Raw genomic sequence first — 17,340 nt, forward strand, 5'->3', positions numbered from 1 at the left:
ATATATTTGGACATCATTTAAAATAAACTCACTAACTAATTATTTGAAATCCAAATTAAAGTAATTCAAAACATAAAATTATAAACATCAACCAAACCTAAATTTAACATTTTTCAAAATAAAGCATAAACATCCTAATCCCTCAAAATCCCTTCAAAGCATAAAAGTCACAAAATCTTTTAACATAAACTTAAATCATAAACATAATTTTTTTGCGGAAAACTAGCGACGGTCCTCGAGTTGTGTGCACCTTCAGTCTAGCTAGTTCAACCATCAAGTCCTCCATCAATATCATGCTCACCTGCATTGATCACACCTAGTGAGTCTATTGACTCAGCAAACCTTAATCATGATAGCAAGTACTACATATACATTTATAAGCAATAGTGAAAATACTTTTAATAAAATAGTCTTTCATGAACATGCATAAATTTAAACATTTTTTCTTTCATCATATACTTTTCTTTCCTTTCATCATGTATATGTTTCCCTTTTTATTGAATTCAGATCCTCAATTATGACTTTCGTATTAGCTGTAGGTCGATGGATCCATGTACGTATAACCACGGTACCGGGCGGCGGGGACATCAGCGACACTCTTACCCGTCAACTGAACCTTGACCTTACGTATCATCGTATCATCGTATTAGTTACAATCAATTCACCTCCTTCAACCTTTCATATTTCCATCACTTATAAAAATTCATGCATATATAAATCATTTTTCTTTTAAACCAAATATGCATCATGTCTTTTAACATTAACGTTACATAATAAAATTCTATAAACATTTGAAATAAATATTTTAACTTTTATTCCAGCATTGAGGACACTGCCAGGACGTATATCATTTTTCAGGTGTAAAATGATCGTTTCGCCCTTGAAACCCTAACTTTCCCTATTTATTCTTAGACATTAAAACGTCGACCCATATCCATCCAAACTTAACATAAAATCTTAAAAAACACCCATAAATATTTCTTAGACGTAAACTTTAGCTCCTTGACTAATTTCCCAATTCGTATTTAAACTTAGACGTACATTTCGGTTTTAATTCGTATTGACTTGAAACTTTACCAAACTTGAACCAAAGTTTAACAACACCTAACCTTACCTTATACAACCCAATTCAATCCATTTAGAACCCTTGATCAAGCCTAGATCAGCTACTGAAGTTTGCCCCTATTTTCGAAAACCCTAGCTTACCTTGCCATGCAACCTTCGATTCTAGCCCTTAGCCAACCCGTCCAGACCCTTGGGACCATGACCGACCCCTAGGGACCCTACTGGACAGAACCTAACCAGCCTAGAACCCGCAGCCACTCCATACGCGACTATGCCCTTCGCTCACAGCCTCTAGCCCTTGAACCAGCCCTCGTACAGCCATCCTAGAACCATCCTACAGCACCTTTAGGTCTCCTGGACACGCCTACCAGCAGCTAAGTGACGTAGAGCTGATCTGGGCTCAATCTCAGTAAGTGTAGCTTCTGCTGCACGTTATTGTAATTAGAGACCTACTGATGATGAAATGTTAGCTTTAAACATGTTGATATTTGCAGAGGTGACGAATTTATAGCTGTATATTTTACTTGCACTCAGTTCTGACCTAGTGTTTTTCTAAAAGCAATAGCTTAGCATACTAAACACCAGTGTCATTGTCAATAAGGTCTTGCAAACCAATGTATTTAGACAATTTGGAATATTTTCTATTCATTGAAAAAATATTCTTCAAGTTTCGAAACAAATTGTGCGCGCAGATTGATTGTTGTATTGCAAGAGCAAGCATATATTTATGATGTCAACAGTCTGGAAATCAAGCGCATCATTGATACGGTGCCAAATTTAAAAGGTCAGTTAGAAACCATTTCTTGAGGCTTCTAGCAGTACTCTGTTCAGTATTTTGATTTTTTTTTCTTTTTCAACATGTTTCAGATTTCTATTACATTGTATGATGGTTAATAACTCTCCAAGCTTGTCGGTTGTCACTACACCTCCCTCTCATGTTACATCTTCTGTGAGAAGCTTTATGCTGTGTGTGGAAACAAAATGAAATTGGCTATCGAATTCGCTATGGATTTGAATCCTTCTGATTTTTATGTTTGGTTAAAATTTTAAAAAATTCTCTTACAGTTTCTTGCTTGGAAAAAAAGAAATTTGAATTTGAGAATTTTAAACTTTTATTAAATTAATCTTATAATAATTTTAAAATAAAACATTTTTAAAAAACTATAATATTCTTTTTATTGACTGTAGAATTCATTGTTTTATCTATAAAATTTTGGATATAGTGTTTTATGGAATTTTAGTATTTTTTTAGGAAGGTAAATGATTTAATGAGAAAAAACTTGTAAATAATTTGAGAGAGGTGATAATGATAATTGTTAATAGTATTTGAAAATAATTTTGTCCTTTTTTTTCCACTCCAACTCCCAACAAATCCAACAAATTTTGAAAAAATATCTAATAGTTTAACGGAATCCCATTAAATCCTTCTGAATACTGATTCCATTTTAAAATGTCTTTCCACCAAACATATGAAATGGTATTTACACATCCAAAATCTATCAAATTTCTTAATATGGCTTTACCAAACAGTGGGTTAGTAATTAACCTAATATATTTGTGTCAAGTCATATTTGTTTTTCTACTTCAATAAATAATTTAAATTGTAATATTGGGACTTGTGCTCTTAATTTTTGGGAAATGTCTTTCAATTCTCTTTGGTTTATTAGGACTCTGTGCATTTTCTGCGAATTCGGAAAATCCCTACTTGGCTCTTCCTGCTAGTGTAACGAAAGGTTCTGTGTTGGTCTACAACGTTATCGATCTGCAATCACACTGTGAGGTTAGAACATTAATTTTTATTTTATGTTTATTGTCAGATCGAATATTCGAATCATATCGGTGGTTGCATTTAGACTGGACTTTCTCCCATATAAATTCTCAGAACTCAAAGAACTTTTATTGCGACCTTTACATAATTCATGATTTACTTTGAGCATGACCTAATTTAGTTCAAGGATTTTAGAGCTCTGGATATAATTTGCCATGTATCAAAGGAGTGCAGCTTCGTTTTACTAAATTGCCATCTTATGACATTAAACAAAAAGCATAAATTGAATATGACCGAAGAAAACAGAACTTGGATCTAGCATGGAACAACATCCATTTCATCTGACAAAACATAATTTTTGATGAGGTTAATGTATATCAGTAAAAGCATAATTCTTAATCTTTGCAAATGATGTGTATCTACCAGTTCAATCAATAACTAATATCTTCCTTTTTGCCCCCCCCCCCCCCCCCCCCCCGGGAGGGTGCTCAGCTAGGTTGCTTTGTTCTACGTTCCTGTTTGAAATAGATTTTTGCATTACAGAAAAGCTTGGGCATGATTGTTACTCAAATGTGATTGTTTTGATGCATACTATTTAATACTTTGATGTGAAATTTAATTTATATGGGTACCATAGGATGATCAAGAAATTTAAATAGATGAACACAAATGCAGATACATGCCCATCGCTCACCATTAGCTGCCTTGGCTTTTTCCTCAAATGGGATGTATATAGCAACAGCATCTGAGCAGGGAACCATAATCAGAGTTCATCTGATTTCAGAAGCAACTAAGGTGATGCAGCAAAAATTAAGTCTTACATCATAACATGATTGCTTTTCTTTTCTATTTTCTTTTATATTAAAATAAATAAAATTTAATGGAATTTCAAATCTGTTCATAAACTAAGTATTCATAATGGGTGAGTTTTTTAGATATTGATATGCTTATTCTTGTTGATCTAACTTTTCTAACACAATAATTTATAACAATTAAATTTCTCCAATTTGTTCAATAATACCACAAGTGTATGGGTCAGGTTTCAATATACTGTAACAAGTACGATTATCGTTCCACATATATTGATATATGACAAATTTACCTCAAGCATAATTCTTTAGTTAACTTGGACGAAGAGTGAAATTTATACAATCAATTGTTAGGATTTCGGTTCACCTACCCACAATCTTCTCTGATGATTGAATTTCAATTTATAAGTCATGTTTTTGACGGGATTCCTTAATATATCAATATATTGTCGAACTATATTAATTTAATTAACAAAATGCAGTAACGGATTCTCATTGTGTTATTTAACAATTGCAATTGCATTAACGAACCTTGAATGCTCTAGATTCGATTTCCAGTCTATGACTATCAACATGTATCCACCTCATATGTCTATGTAAGTTGTAGATCAGTGGATTATGTTCCCTATCACGATATAAAATCTCCTTTTGGTCTCATTATAGCATATAAAATAACTTCGAAGTTTATCATGCTCTAAAGATGCAATAAACACAATAACATAATAAAGTATGTTTAAAAACAAAATTCAATCTTAAAAAAAAATCAAAACATAATTGTTTAGGGGTAGGATCCCCTTAATCCCAACAAATAGAAAAGAGAAAATGTTGTGCAGAGTTCTTGTTCTTCGCTTGGCCTCTTGCTCTCCCTCTTCTCCTCTACGTTTTTTTTATGAAAGTGGAGGCTCCTCCTTCTTTGTCATTCCCTAGGTTTTCCTTCTTTTAGATATACCAAAGAGTCCATCACTTCCTTCCTTCTTGGCCTAGAAAATCCGCACAAATTCGTTTCCATAATCGTGTCGCACTGGGGCTCTGCCTCATTGAGCTTGGCTCCCTCGTGTCCATCACTTTTCACGGCCCTAGCATGACTCCTACTATCAAAACTTGAGCTCCGCCTCATTGAGCTTGACTTTCCAATTTTTTCCTACAAATCAACGATTTCGAGTTAGTACTGGCCCGTATGTATGAATTATGAAACAAACGAACAAAATATGGACTTAACACAACAAAACCATGCAACAGACTCAAAACAACATGATAAGATACGTAAAATCGACAACTATCAACCTCCCCATACCAACATTTTACTCGCTCTCAAACAAAATAAATTACAAGACATAACAAAAGACAAAAGCAAAAACCAGGTCGGTGGCGATTTTGTGGCTCATATTCATGCCTCAGCGAATTTTCTGACATATTTCTGAAAGATCGAAACACAACACAAGTCGTCGCGCAACCATTGAAATTTGCACTCTACGTTTCTGAATTGAATGAATCAAAATTAACTTCGGTGCAAGCATACCTCTCATGCAACCTTTCTCCACTTCCTACTGACCAACAATCACAAATCAGCAGGACTTTTCTTGTGTGTAATGTAGCTTAGGTGTGTGCTACCAAAGAAAATGTAAGATGTTCACGAGGAAAGGAGTACAATGATCAATATTGAATTATGCACAATTAGATTTTTTATCTTATATCCTTCTCCATACATTCCCTCTTTTTCTAGCGTTGAATTTATTGGAATCGAATTTCGTAACTTTTACAAGGCTCATCCTTTCCTTACATTCTCCTTTTTTTAAATTTTTTTTTCTTTGCAAGAAACTATCTTCCATTAGTGCAATAATGATTCACATGTCTACTCCTTTGGGTGTGGTTATTTTTGTCATTTTTTTGTTAAGAGTAGGATTGTGCGGCTCAAATGCAAAGAATGATGATTCAAATGGGGGTTTAGACCACTCGATTTTCAGGCTCAACGGGGTTACAATAAATTACATGTTTTCTAGGTAGGCTCAGAAAATCTCAGAAGTTACCGAAAAATTGCCTAGATTGTGTTCATGTTGTTGGTTTGTAAGATTTGGTTAGAAGGATATGCATTCAAGTTCCACAAACACCTAAAGCCACTCAAGTCTCAAACATCTCGTAAACTTCATCATCATTCATACTATTCACTAGTCACAACATGTGCTTTGTCAGATTCAGCGTACATCAAAAAATTTCATGTTTCAAAAACAAGGGTGCATGTCCTAAACTAGTGGAGTGACCAAGATCAAAGGGTATGCTTGGCATCAATTCATATTCATCATCGGTCATTTGTCGCCACAATATCTTCCTGAACTAATTATTAACGCGACTAACAAATAACTCGATGCAAGATGATGAAATTTTATTATTATAATTATTTTTTTTAACATGTGTCACTACTCGACGCACAGGAGACATGAAAACAAAAATGAGAATGAGACGTAGTACTCCTCTCCACGCTAAAATTTTACATTGTTCTTAATGCAACAAACAAAGACATATATAACTTAACAAAATATAAAACGAGATAAAAAAAGCTCAAAGAACGAGAAGACTCCTCTGATTGATCTTAAGCCGATGAGATTTTGAGGACTGCAGATGGACATCTATCTTCTTTGCTGTGACGAATTTCAAACTCAATGCAAGAACTAAATTAACTAAACCAAATTAAATTAAAATGAAGTAAAATGCTTGAGTTGCCTCCCAAAGTAGCGCCTGATTTTTAGTCATCGGCTTGACCCTCTGAAGTATTCATCGAATAGTGGCTGACACCCAAAGTTAGTGTCATATGACACCATGTTTGGGAATTGGATCCATGTGCCCTCAAGCTTGGCTATATGTATGCATCGTAAGCTCGTCACCTCAAGAACACTCCATAAGAATGATAAACATGGGAAAAGAACACCGATGTTGGCTCTCGGATAACAAAATATTTTGAAATTGGTCCTCCAACTTCATTGGAGGTATATCTTCATATGATATCTCTTTCAAAACTTCTTCCGACTGAGGCTCAATGACGTGAGAAGGCTCAAACATCTCTAAATCTTCATTTTGATGCAAATTATTCTCCCGAGTTTGGTTGTTTGAGTCATTGTCATCGTCGTCAAGCCAAACTTGGTGGATCACTATTTGAGTTTCTTGATTCACTTCATGTTCTTGGAGATCCTTGGAAATTGTTGTCATGATATTCGATATTAGCTCGTCGAGGCGACGCAGGGAATTGATATGATCTTCTATAGTTTCCTTAATCAATGTCATGAACTTGTTCAGCATAAATTCGAGTCTAGACATGCTTAATTCTGAACTATATTCATCCTCATCTTGACAATCGAACTGTTGTTTATAAAATTTCCATATCAATGCCAATTGTAGTCAAAATCGGTCATATCATTGAACAAGTGTATCATCTTATCGTCATCTAGTCTAGACTAAATATGGGACTACCAGTTGCTAGAGCTCCATTGATCATTCATCTTCTTGTCATTGCATCCAAACAGTTAGAGAAAATTCTGTTAAGAAAAATAGTTCGAACAATCGTGATACTTGGAGGTGTTTGCTAAATTATTGAATCTCTCTCACGCTGAGTAGAATTACTCTCCGTGTTTTCGGGCAAATATTGTGAATACTTTTTGATGAAAATCTCGAAATATTTCACCACAAAAAGTCGTGCAAAAATATAATAGGAACCGGTAGATCGCGCAGGAATGAAGTACAATAAACAGAAAAAATTAACTAAAGAAAGTAACGAAAAGTAAAATTCGTCAATTTCAATCCTCGGCAGGGGAGCCAAAAACTTGATCGAGTTTTTCTAACACAATAATTTAGAACAATTACATTTCTCCAATTTACTCGACATTACAGCAAATGTACGGGTCAAGTTTTAATAGACGTAACTAGTACGAGTATTGTCCCACAAAGATTGATATATGAAAAATTTGCTTCAAGCAAAATTCTTTAGTTAATTAACTTAAACAAAAATGTGAAATTTATTAAACTAAATTGAAAGTCAAATAAAATAATTCAACAAACACAATATAAATAATTTAAATCAAAATAATAAACAACCAATTGTTAGGATTTCGCTTTACCTACCCATTAAATCTTCTCGAATGATTAAATTTCAGTTCATAAATCATGCTTTTGACCGGATTCTTTACACTATATTTGGAAGAATTAAAATTGGATTTGGATTTGGATTTGAAATCCATGGATATATAATTCTGTTGTAGCGTTTGGTTAATGTTGTTTAAGAATTGGATTTGATAGTTAAAAATAATTTTATTTGTTATTTAAAAAAATTGTTTTACTTATTATTTTTAAATCTCTTTCTTATTAATATAAGAAAAATGATTTCTAAATATAAGGAATATATATTTTTTATTACATAAATTTTTAATAATAAAAAAAGTTCATCAAAAGAAAACTGACATAAAGTCATCAAATTATGATAAATTAGTTTTTTAATATTAAAAATAATCGAATATCATAAGAAAAAAAAAAGAATTTACATAATTTTTAAAACTATAAATATTTTAAATGATTTCGAAATAATTTTTTCAATTGTACGATAAAGTATGTGAATTAAATGTATTGTTTTTTGAGAAAATAATATTTTAATTAGTTTTGAAAAGAAAAAAATAAATTATTTTGTTCGTATAACTCAAATCCCATGAAAACTTTCCATTTTTGTTAAAATTTCATTTAGTTAAATCAAATCCCACTAAATCCCACTAAATACCAATCCTTTTTTAAAATTCTATCTTACCAAATCCCATGAAATCTTTTCATTTTTGTTAAGATTTCATTTAGTTATATCAGATCCCACCAAATCCCACTAAATATCAATCTTTTTTAAAATTCTATCATACCAAACACTCAAAATGAGATTTCTAATTCCAAATCCTACCAAATTCCATGAAATCTATGTAACCAAACACACTGTTAATCTATTAATATACTATGTCGAAATATATTAATCTAGTTAACAAAATGCAGTAATCAAGTGTGCTTGTGTTATTTAACAATTGCAGTCGCATTAAGGAACCGTGGAATTCTATGCTTTCGATTTTCGATCTATGACTGTCAACACGTATCCAACCTCATATGTCTATGCAAGTTGTAGATTCATTAATTATGTTATTCTATCAAGCTATAGAATATTCTCCCTGTCTCAATTATAACATATAAAATCACTTCAAAATTAATCATGCTCCAAAGATGCAATAAACACAATAACATAATCAAGTATGCTTAAAATAAAATTCAATCTTAAAAAAATCAAAACATAATTTTTTTGGGATAAAGAAAAAACACTATGTGGAGTTTTTGTTCTCCGCTTGGCCTCTTGTTCTCCCTCTTCTCCTCTGCGTTTTTTACGAAAGTGGTGGCTCCTCGTGCTATGTCGTTCCATAGGTTTTTCTTCTTTTATATCTACCAAAGAGTCCATCACTTCCTTCTTGGCCAAGAAAATCAGCACAGATTTGTTTCCATAATCGTTTCGCGCTGTGGCGGTAAGTTTTGCAGGCCCCAACTTGACAAGTTCTTTTTTTTTTCTTTTTTCCTTCAGTCTCGCGCTGGAACGGTAAGTTTTGCAAGTCCAGCGCGACAATTTCTGTTTTCAGCCAATTGTTTTCTTCAATTTGTGCTGTGGCCATAACCTTTCGCGGCCCTAGATCAACTCCTGCTGCCAAAACTTGCACTCCGCCTCCTTGAGCTGGACTTTGCACAATTTTTCCTACAAATCAACGATTTCGAGTGAGTAGTGGCTCGTATGCATGAATTATGAAATAAATGCACAAAAAAAATGGACATAACACAACAAATCTATGCAATGGACTCATAACAATGTGATACAACACGTAAAATCGACACCTATAACTTTTTCATTTGTTATTTGTGTTAGATTGTGTTAAAATATATGTATGTACTTGTATATGCCTGATTTAATACATTGCGAGTTAGGTAGTAGTGGATTTTAACGTTGTTTGATCGATTGTGCCAGAGTTCATCTGATTCTACATTGATTAATTTCAATGTCCCCGTAAAAGACATGAATAATTTTGCCAGACATAATGTAGGATAATTTCTCGGAAACTAATAACAATGTGCATTAAGCTTCTAAAACCGAACTACTGATTGTAACTCTTTTCTTATAGAGTTGGTTTAATCTCTAAGCTATTAGTCCTACTTGTTGGGCAAGTTCATTTGTGCGCACCAGACCTCTGAAACGTTTGGTTTGTCACTGAAGTTCTTACGAGTCTGTCATATTTTTTGAGGTAGCTGAAATCAAAACTTCATTTAATATCCTGGTAATGGAAGAGTGAACTTGTAGTCTATTCTCTCTATTTTATTTTTCATTTCCAGTTAATTGAATTATTGATTTACATGAGATAGACAGCAGTCTGTTTATAACTGATAGACAACTTCGCCGTAGATAAGGGCATGCCACGGCTAATAAGCTATTGGATACATTTGAGATTTAGGGCACTTGTACAGGGTTGAGTGATGAATTTGTTGTTTCAAAACATTAATTATGACCCCTCATTTTCTCAGTATGCAATCATATCAAAGCTTGACTTCGGTCTGCCCTTAGCTGTTCAATTTTCTTCTTGTACGAGAGCTTAGTTGTCTTATGTTTATCAGTCATACAGTTTCCGTAGGGGGACATATCCATCAACCATCTTTTCTCTTTCTTTTGGGCCATCAGCTGATCGCCCAGATATTCTTCTTGCAACAAGCTCTTCGGGATCTCTTCACATCTTCCCTCTGGGTTTGGATCTCAACGACAGGTAAAAGCCTTGTACGAAATTCTTGCAGTATTGTTCAACTCCTTATCTTTGAAAAGGATCATGATGTTGGCTGCCTTGTTTTCTTCAATTTGATAGAAAGAAGCTGGCTTCTTGCTATCTCTTTAAATAATACAGTGAGGAAGCATGAAAAATCATATTTTTTTAGTTTCTTACAAAATTATTGGTTAGTCCGCTGTAACACCCTCGACGTGTTTTAAGTAACAATCTTATGTTTCATTTCATTTTTGTTTTGGCTGCTCGAACATGGTTTACAACTTCTGCATATGTTTAATTACTTACTGGTACCTTTTATTACATTCAGGAGCAAAAAATCGAGTAGTTTCCTTGAAAATATAATGTCTGGTTCTGTTAGTGATGCCTTGGACCCATCGCATCATCTAGTATTTCATCATGCTTTTCCAGCTGGAGTCAAAAGGTGATTTGTTAAAGCCATGAACTATGCATTTACTTGCTTGTTGCGGACTTACTCAAATTCCATCTAAGCGCATCACCTTGTATCGCCATACCGAGGGGCAATTAGAGAAAAACTGTCTAATAATTCAAGGAATCTCAACCCTCTTGGAAGAGAGTATTATTGTTGAAGATATGGACAACTATACATTTGAATGTAAATTAGATCCTAATATGATTTATGGTAATCTAATTAGAGTTCTAGATCTAATATGAGTCCTAGATTATGGAAATATTGCAGGCTTAGTGTGACGACCCGTTACTTAAAATAGTACTATTTTAATATTTGTGGAAAAATTTAAAATTTTCTTATTAACTAATTTATTATAAGTATAACTCGTAAAATAAAATAACGGTCACCATGAATCATAAAATAAAGTTAATAATAAAACTTCATTGTTTGAATACCACCACCATAAAAATCTCAAATCAAAACAACCACCATCATTTGAAAAAAAAAATCTAACATAATATAAAAAGTTTCAAAGTTTTGCCCTCATCATCACTAACGCATAAAATCAGAGTAAATAGTTTTAAAACGTGCATAATAAAAAACTCGTGAACTACAAGGTCCTCGGGTTTGCGCTTCCACTAGTCTGAGCCTGCTCACTGGTCACCACCTCCCATCTCCTCAACAACATCATCAGCATCGATCAATTCTAGTGAGTATTAAAGACTCAACATGCATAAACCGTGAATAACAAATAATACGTAATAAAAATTCATACAATTTAAACATAGCTCGTACATAGCATACTATAAGCAGAAATATGTACAACACGACTGAACAAATCGAGAAGTTGCGTCAACTTCTCTCAGGTACAACATCTTCCAGCTCGAACATGGCAAACAAAAGTACCACATTTGCAGCATTAAGCAATCCTACTACCAAAGGTGAGTCTTGGATTATTGATTCTGAGGAATCGGACCAGATGACAAGCAAAGAAAATTTACACCCAAGTCCTGGCAGCCACAAAATAAAAATTGCAGATGGGTCATTTACTGTTGTCGCAGGCATAGGCAAATTAATCCTTCATTTGCTCTCAAGGATGTCCTTCATGTGCCTAGATTAGCACGCAACTTACTTTCTATCAGTAAGATCACTAAAGATTTGGATTGCCTTGTTAACTTTCGCTATGGTCTTAGCCTTTCATTCAGGCTTTTCCTTATGTATGGGTTGCTTCTTGAGTTCAATGTTTTTGAACGGTAAAGCACCTAACTACGGCGAAAAAATGAAATAAAAGACCTGGGAACGATCAAGGAAAATTTTGATCCCCAGGGACTAGCCCCGCCTTATTGGTTGGGATGAGATTAGTACGGATGGCGCCTCTGCTCTCCTATGAGGGCGCGTTCCGCCTATACAAGTTATGTTCATTTCAATTCAAGAATAGAACCTCGTCCGTCTATGTGTATTTTTCAGGACCGGGTGCTCGCGGAGGAAGATTGGAGGTGCTAAATCAGTTTCTGGATTCTATTATCTCGATGAAGAGACTTCCATGAGCAACCTTGTTGAGAGCCATTATTCTGATTCCAGAAAACAACAAATCATTCTCTTGCATCATAGATTGGGGCATCCAAGTTCTGGATACTTGAAGCATATATTTCCTTCTTTGATTATGTGTTTCACTGCGAGATATGTCAATCAGCAAAGCAATCTCATGTCTCTTTTCCAGTCAGTTTGTATAGACCTTCAAAACCTTTTTCATTAATTCATTGTGATATTTGGGGTCCTTTCAGAGTTCGTACTGACATGGATAAGCGTTGGTTTATTTCTTCTATTGATGATCACACTCGTGTTTGTTGGGTGCACCTTTTGAAAGAAAAATCTGAAGCCAACTGTATTTCAATTTTTTTCTCCATGATCATAACTCAATTTAATGTCAACATTCTGACAATGGAACCGAATATTTCAACTCCATACTCAAAAATTTTGAATGAAAAAGGTCTTATTCATCAAAGTTCGTGTGTCAACACCCCCGCAACGAAATGGAATTTCAGAACAAAAAATCGCCAGCTTTTGGAAGTTGCACGAGCACTTTTGTTTACTTCACATGTACCTTAAGTATTTTTGGGGTTATGCGGTCCTCGCATCATGTTTTTTGATTAACAGAGTACCATCTCGAGTGTTAAACTTTAAATCTCCTTTGCAATGCCTTTCTGATTTTTACCCTGGAAATAAAACTTTTACCACGCTTTCTCTTCCACCCACCACATCTGCACCACCTGATACTCACCCATCTACTCTGATTTTGTGCCTATACCTGAGTCTCCTTTACACACCGTGTAAGGCCCTCACTCCAGCATCAACGGGAAGTCTTGGGCAGGGGGAGGAATCCTTCAGCCGTTTCCTTTCATTATTCCCTAAAGTTATATCAAACAGAGGTAATAGAACCAGACTGTGAAGCTGCCAACTCGGACTCTGGAACGGAAATTACCTTAGACACCCACCTTTGTGTGATCTTGATCTGCCAGTGGCCTTGTGCAAGGGGATACAGTCATGTACCAAGCATCCAGTAGCCAAGTTTGTTGTGTAGGAACATTTATCAGCCTCTGTTCAAACACTAGTCTCTAATCTTTCCAAAGCCGAGTAGGGAGTACAATACATGAAGCATGGGTAGACTCGAAGTGGAAAAAAGCTGTCTTAGACGAGTTACGAGCACTTGACAGAAATGGAACTTGGAAGATTGTTCAGAGACCTAAGAAAAGTTCCCGTGGGGTGTATGTGGGTCTTTACGGTAAAATATGTTGTAGATGGATTGATTGAACGATACAAGGCAAGACTAGTTGCAAAAGGGTACACTCAAACCTACGGCATTCACTATCAAGAAATGTTCGCTCTTGTTGCAAAAATTAACACAGACAGGGTGTTGTTATCTTTGGCAGCAAATCTGGATTGGCCTTTTTACCAATTGGATGTGAAGAACGCTTTTTAAATGGAGACCTTGAGGAAGAAGTGTAAGTGGATTTAACTCCAGGGTTCGATCAAGAGAGCGAAAAAGGTATGGTGTAGGTTGAAGTCATTTTATGGCCTTAAACAATCTCCATGAGGTTGATTCGAAAGGGTTGCCAAAGCAGCCCGACGACTTGGGTATACACAGGTCCATACAGACCACGCCTTATTCTATAGACAGAAGGAAGGTAAAAAACAATCGTCATTGTCTGTGTCGATGATATCAATCTCACAGGTGGTGATTATAATTGGTTGAGGCAGATTAAAGGAAAACTTGCAGGTGAGTTCGAAATGAAGGACTTGGAAATCTGAGGTATTTCCTTGGGATGGAAGTGGCAAGAAATAAAATTGGAATTTCATTATCTCAAAGAAAATATGTGATAGACTTGCTGAAAGAAACTGGGATGCTAGGGGGTGTAAACCAATTGATACACCAATGGATCGAAATGTAAAACTGAGAGAAAATAAAGGTGGAAGGCCAGTTGAGAAAGGGAGATACCAACGTCTGGTGGGAAAAATCGCACACAAGACCTGATATTGCTTTCCTGCTCAGTTGTTTGAGTCAATTCATGCATGTCCCCCTAAAAGAACACATGGATGCTGCTAAGATACCTAAAAGGAACTCTTGGAAAAGGATTATTTTTTAAGAAAACAGATAGAGAAGCATTGTTATTTTCTCCGATGCTAATTGGACATGATCTATAGATGACAAAGATCCACCTCTGCGTATTGCTCTTTTGTTTGGGGAAACTTAGTGACTTGGAAAAGCAAAAAACAACCGGTGGTGGCCAGAAGTAGCGCTGAAGCTTAGCTGAGGTCAGTTACACACGGTGTATGTGAAGTATTGTGGTTGAAAAAAAATGCTTGAAGAGCTTAAGATGTCTACGGGGCAGCCCATAAAGATGTTTTATGACAACAAGACTGCACTCAATATTTCCCACAACCCAATAAATCATGATAGAATTAAACATGTTGAAGTAGATCGCCACTTTATAAAGGAGAAAATTGATGAAGGAACAATCTGCATGGTTTATCTACCAACAGCGGAGCAAACAACAGATATTCTGACAAAGTGACTGTTCAAACCTGTGTTCGATAAATTTGTGCACATGCTAGGAATGTTCAGTCCGTACAATTCAGCTTGAGGGGCAGCGTTGAAAATATTGTTAGGATAAATATACATTTGAATGTAAATAGATCCTCATATGATTTATGGTAAGCTAATTAGAGTCCTAGGTCTAATACGAGTCCTAGATTATTGAAATATTGCAGGCTGTAGAGTTCTATATATATGAGAGTTGGTCGGTTGTAAAAGCAAGTTATTGACTTCAATAAAACTCTGTTCTTCTCTGGTTCCTTATGTAAGATTATGGACTTGAGTCTGACTTCATATCAAAAGCTAGCTCAACGGAGCAGGATTGTCCAACTCCGTATACAACTCCCAAGAATTTCATTCAGCCGATGTGAACATCTGACACACCTCTCGGAACTTGAAGTTTACAAGACATGAATGGATGACTCATGAGGAGAGTCCAACACATAATGGTGGGTCTGAGCTATAATACCATTTAAGCTTATGGATTGGGCTTAACTTCACTCCAAAAATTAGCTCAATATGGGAAAGTTGTCAACGTCCATATATACAACTCCCAAGAACTTCATTCATCCGACTTTGAACATCTAACACAATTATAAAAAACCATGGTCTTGCTAAAGGTTTTACTGCAGGGTGAAAATTGAAATGTAGATAATTCTGGTGCTACCTGTTTAGTGATCTATAATTTTGGAAGACTTAAAACCATAGGCAACAAATATTACTCGGAATTGTGAATTTGTAGCAGAAGAAATAAGATACCTGGGTCATTAGACAGAACTACATTTATTGAAAATAAATTGTCCTTTACTGCAGTTTGCTGAAAAAAATTCCTATGTAGTTTCTGGTGGGAAAATACGATTATCTCAGTAGTTAATGCTGTTTTTCCGTTTTAGCTGGCAACGTTTTGGCGATATTGCTTTTTGTGGAAGCTTACTGTTAAAAAATATTGCCTACATGACCTGTCCATCACGACAAGCTTCTTGAAATGGGCCAAATGCATCAAAACTTCTTCAGAGGCCCTTGTTAGTTGGCGGACCATCTATATCATAACATCATGATCATAATTATGTACTTTCTGCTCAAAGATTAGAATGAAGGTGACTTTTCATGATTATCTCTCTCTTTAAGCATAATGAATCTTTAGGTGCTTGTTTACAGTCAAACCGTGATTCGAAAGACGGACAAAGCCAATACATCAATGTCCGAACCAGTGGCTTTGAGGTAATCTGAGACCAATTTCACTTGACCCACTTTGTTCCATCTTTATTGTCTGTCTTGATGCATGTGCTGAAACACCAAATGTAATCTTCTCAGGTATTGGTGTAGTTTTCTGATACATTAATTGGATATTCCTCACGTATCCTTAAATATTTAGAATGTTTTGATTGCATTTTTTAAGTCATATGACACTCGCAAACATCCGGTTAGCATAGCAGAACATGCCACCCAAGTGTGTCAGCTTTTAGGTATAATCCGCTTCCACCTCATATTCCACTAGATGTTTCTCCTGTGTTGTTAATGCCACTGACTATATTTCAACTAGTAATTTAACTTAAATAGACATGTGGAGAACATCCAGCCTATTTCGTTAAAGATATAATAACCCTTGTATAACTGAAGAGTTTGACATACATAAACCAGATTAAAGTATGACAGAACATTATGCCTCTCATATGTTCCATAACATTTATTATCTACGTAAGTGTCTCGAGTCATAAGATACATTGGTAGACATCAATCATGTACCGTAAAAGAATCTATTCAAGTATGTAAAATGCAAACAAAACATTAAAGACATTCATGAGAATTTTGAATATGTAATGAAGGTTTGTGTTTGATTTTAGGGCCACTGTATCGGTTATTTCTTTCAGCGGGTATTTTCAAGAATATGGGCTGAGAGTAAACCACAAGAATGAAGCTGCATGGAGCTTGGAACACGAGCTAAATCTTTTGACAGCAGTTGCAGAAAAATCCTCCACTTAATACAAAATATCCAAATGGCAGTTTGGCTTGAATATTCAATGTGTTATCATGTGAATTTAAATTAATATATAAATATTTAGAAGGTGAATTAGAGACTCTGGTAAATTATTTATTACGTTTTCTGAAGGAATATCTTTTTAATGCAGATATGTTATTACACAAGTGTTGGAATATTTACATATTACGTTCATTTATGTTTGGCAAGCTTGTGTAAACTGTGACAGGCTGCATCGTTCATGAAAGATTTGGTCTTCTCAAAAAAAATAAAATTAAAAAAAGGTGTTGGAGGTGTTGGAATATTTAATTTCTGAATGAATTATTTTTATTAATATATTTATTTTACTAAGATTCCTTGCAAAAAGCAACAAATTAACCTAGTCGATATTGGATTA

At 34.9% G+C, this 17,340-nt stretch overlaps 1 protein-coding gene across 3 annotated transcripts in view; it reads left to right on the forward strand.

The window, feature by feature from the left end:
* LOC140991430 (autophagy-related protein 18b) overlaps positions 1-17,112 on the forward strand; it is a 27,369-nt gene extending 10,257 nt beyond the window's left edge. Inside the window, exons 5-11 of one of the 3 annotated variants that reach the window (XR_012177909.1) lie at positions 1,758-1,849; positions 2,733-2,845; positions 3,509-3,628; positions 10,303-10,448; positions 10,771-10,884; positions 16,110-16,186; positions 16,810-16,954. Coding sequence is in view for 2 of the 3 variants with exons in the window: in XM_073461379.1 (XP_073317480.1) it covers positions 1,758-1,849; positions 2,733-2,845; positions 3,509-3,628; positions 10,303-10,448; positions 10,771-10,884; positions 16,124-16,186; positions 16,810-16,948 (787 nt within the window). In the remaining variant the exon portion in view is untranslated. Of the gene's footprint in view, positions 1-1,757; positions 1,850-2,732; positions 2,846-3,508; positions 3,629-10,302; positions 10,449-10,770; positions 10,885-16,109; positions 16,187-16,809 lie in introns of all 3 variants that reach the window. The other 2 variants (XM_073461379.1, XM_073461380.1) reach the window with 2 other exon arrangements.
* Positions 17,113-17,340: the final 228 nt, after the last annotated feature.

This window comes from Primulina huaijiensis, chromosome 13, assembly GCF_012295235.1.
Source record: "Primulina huaijiensis isolate GDHJ02 chromosome 13, ASM1229523v2, whole genome shotgun sequence".
Classification (NCBI taxonomy): Eukaryota; Viridiplantae; Streptophyta; class Magnoliopsida; order Lamiales; family Gesneriaceae; genus Primulina; species Primulina huaijiensis.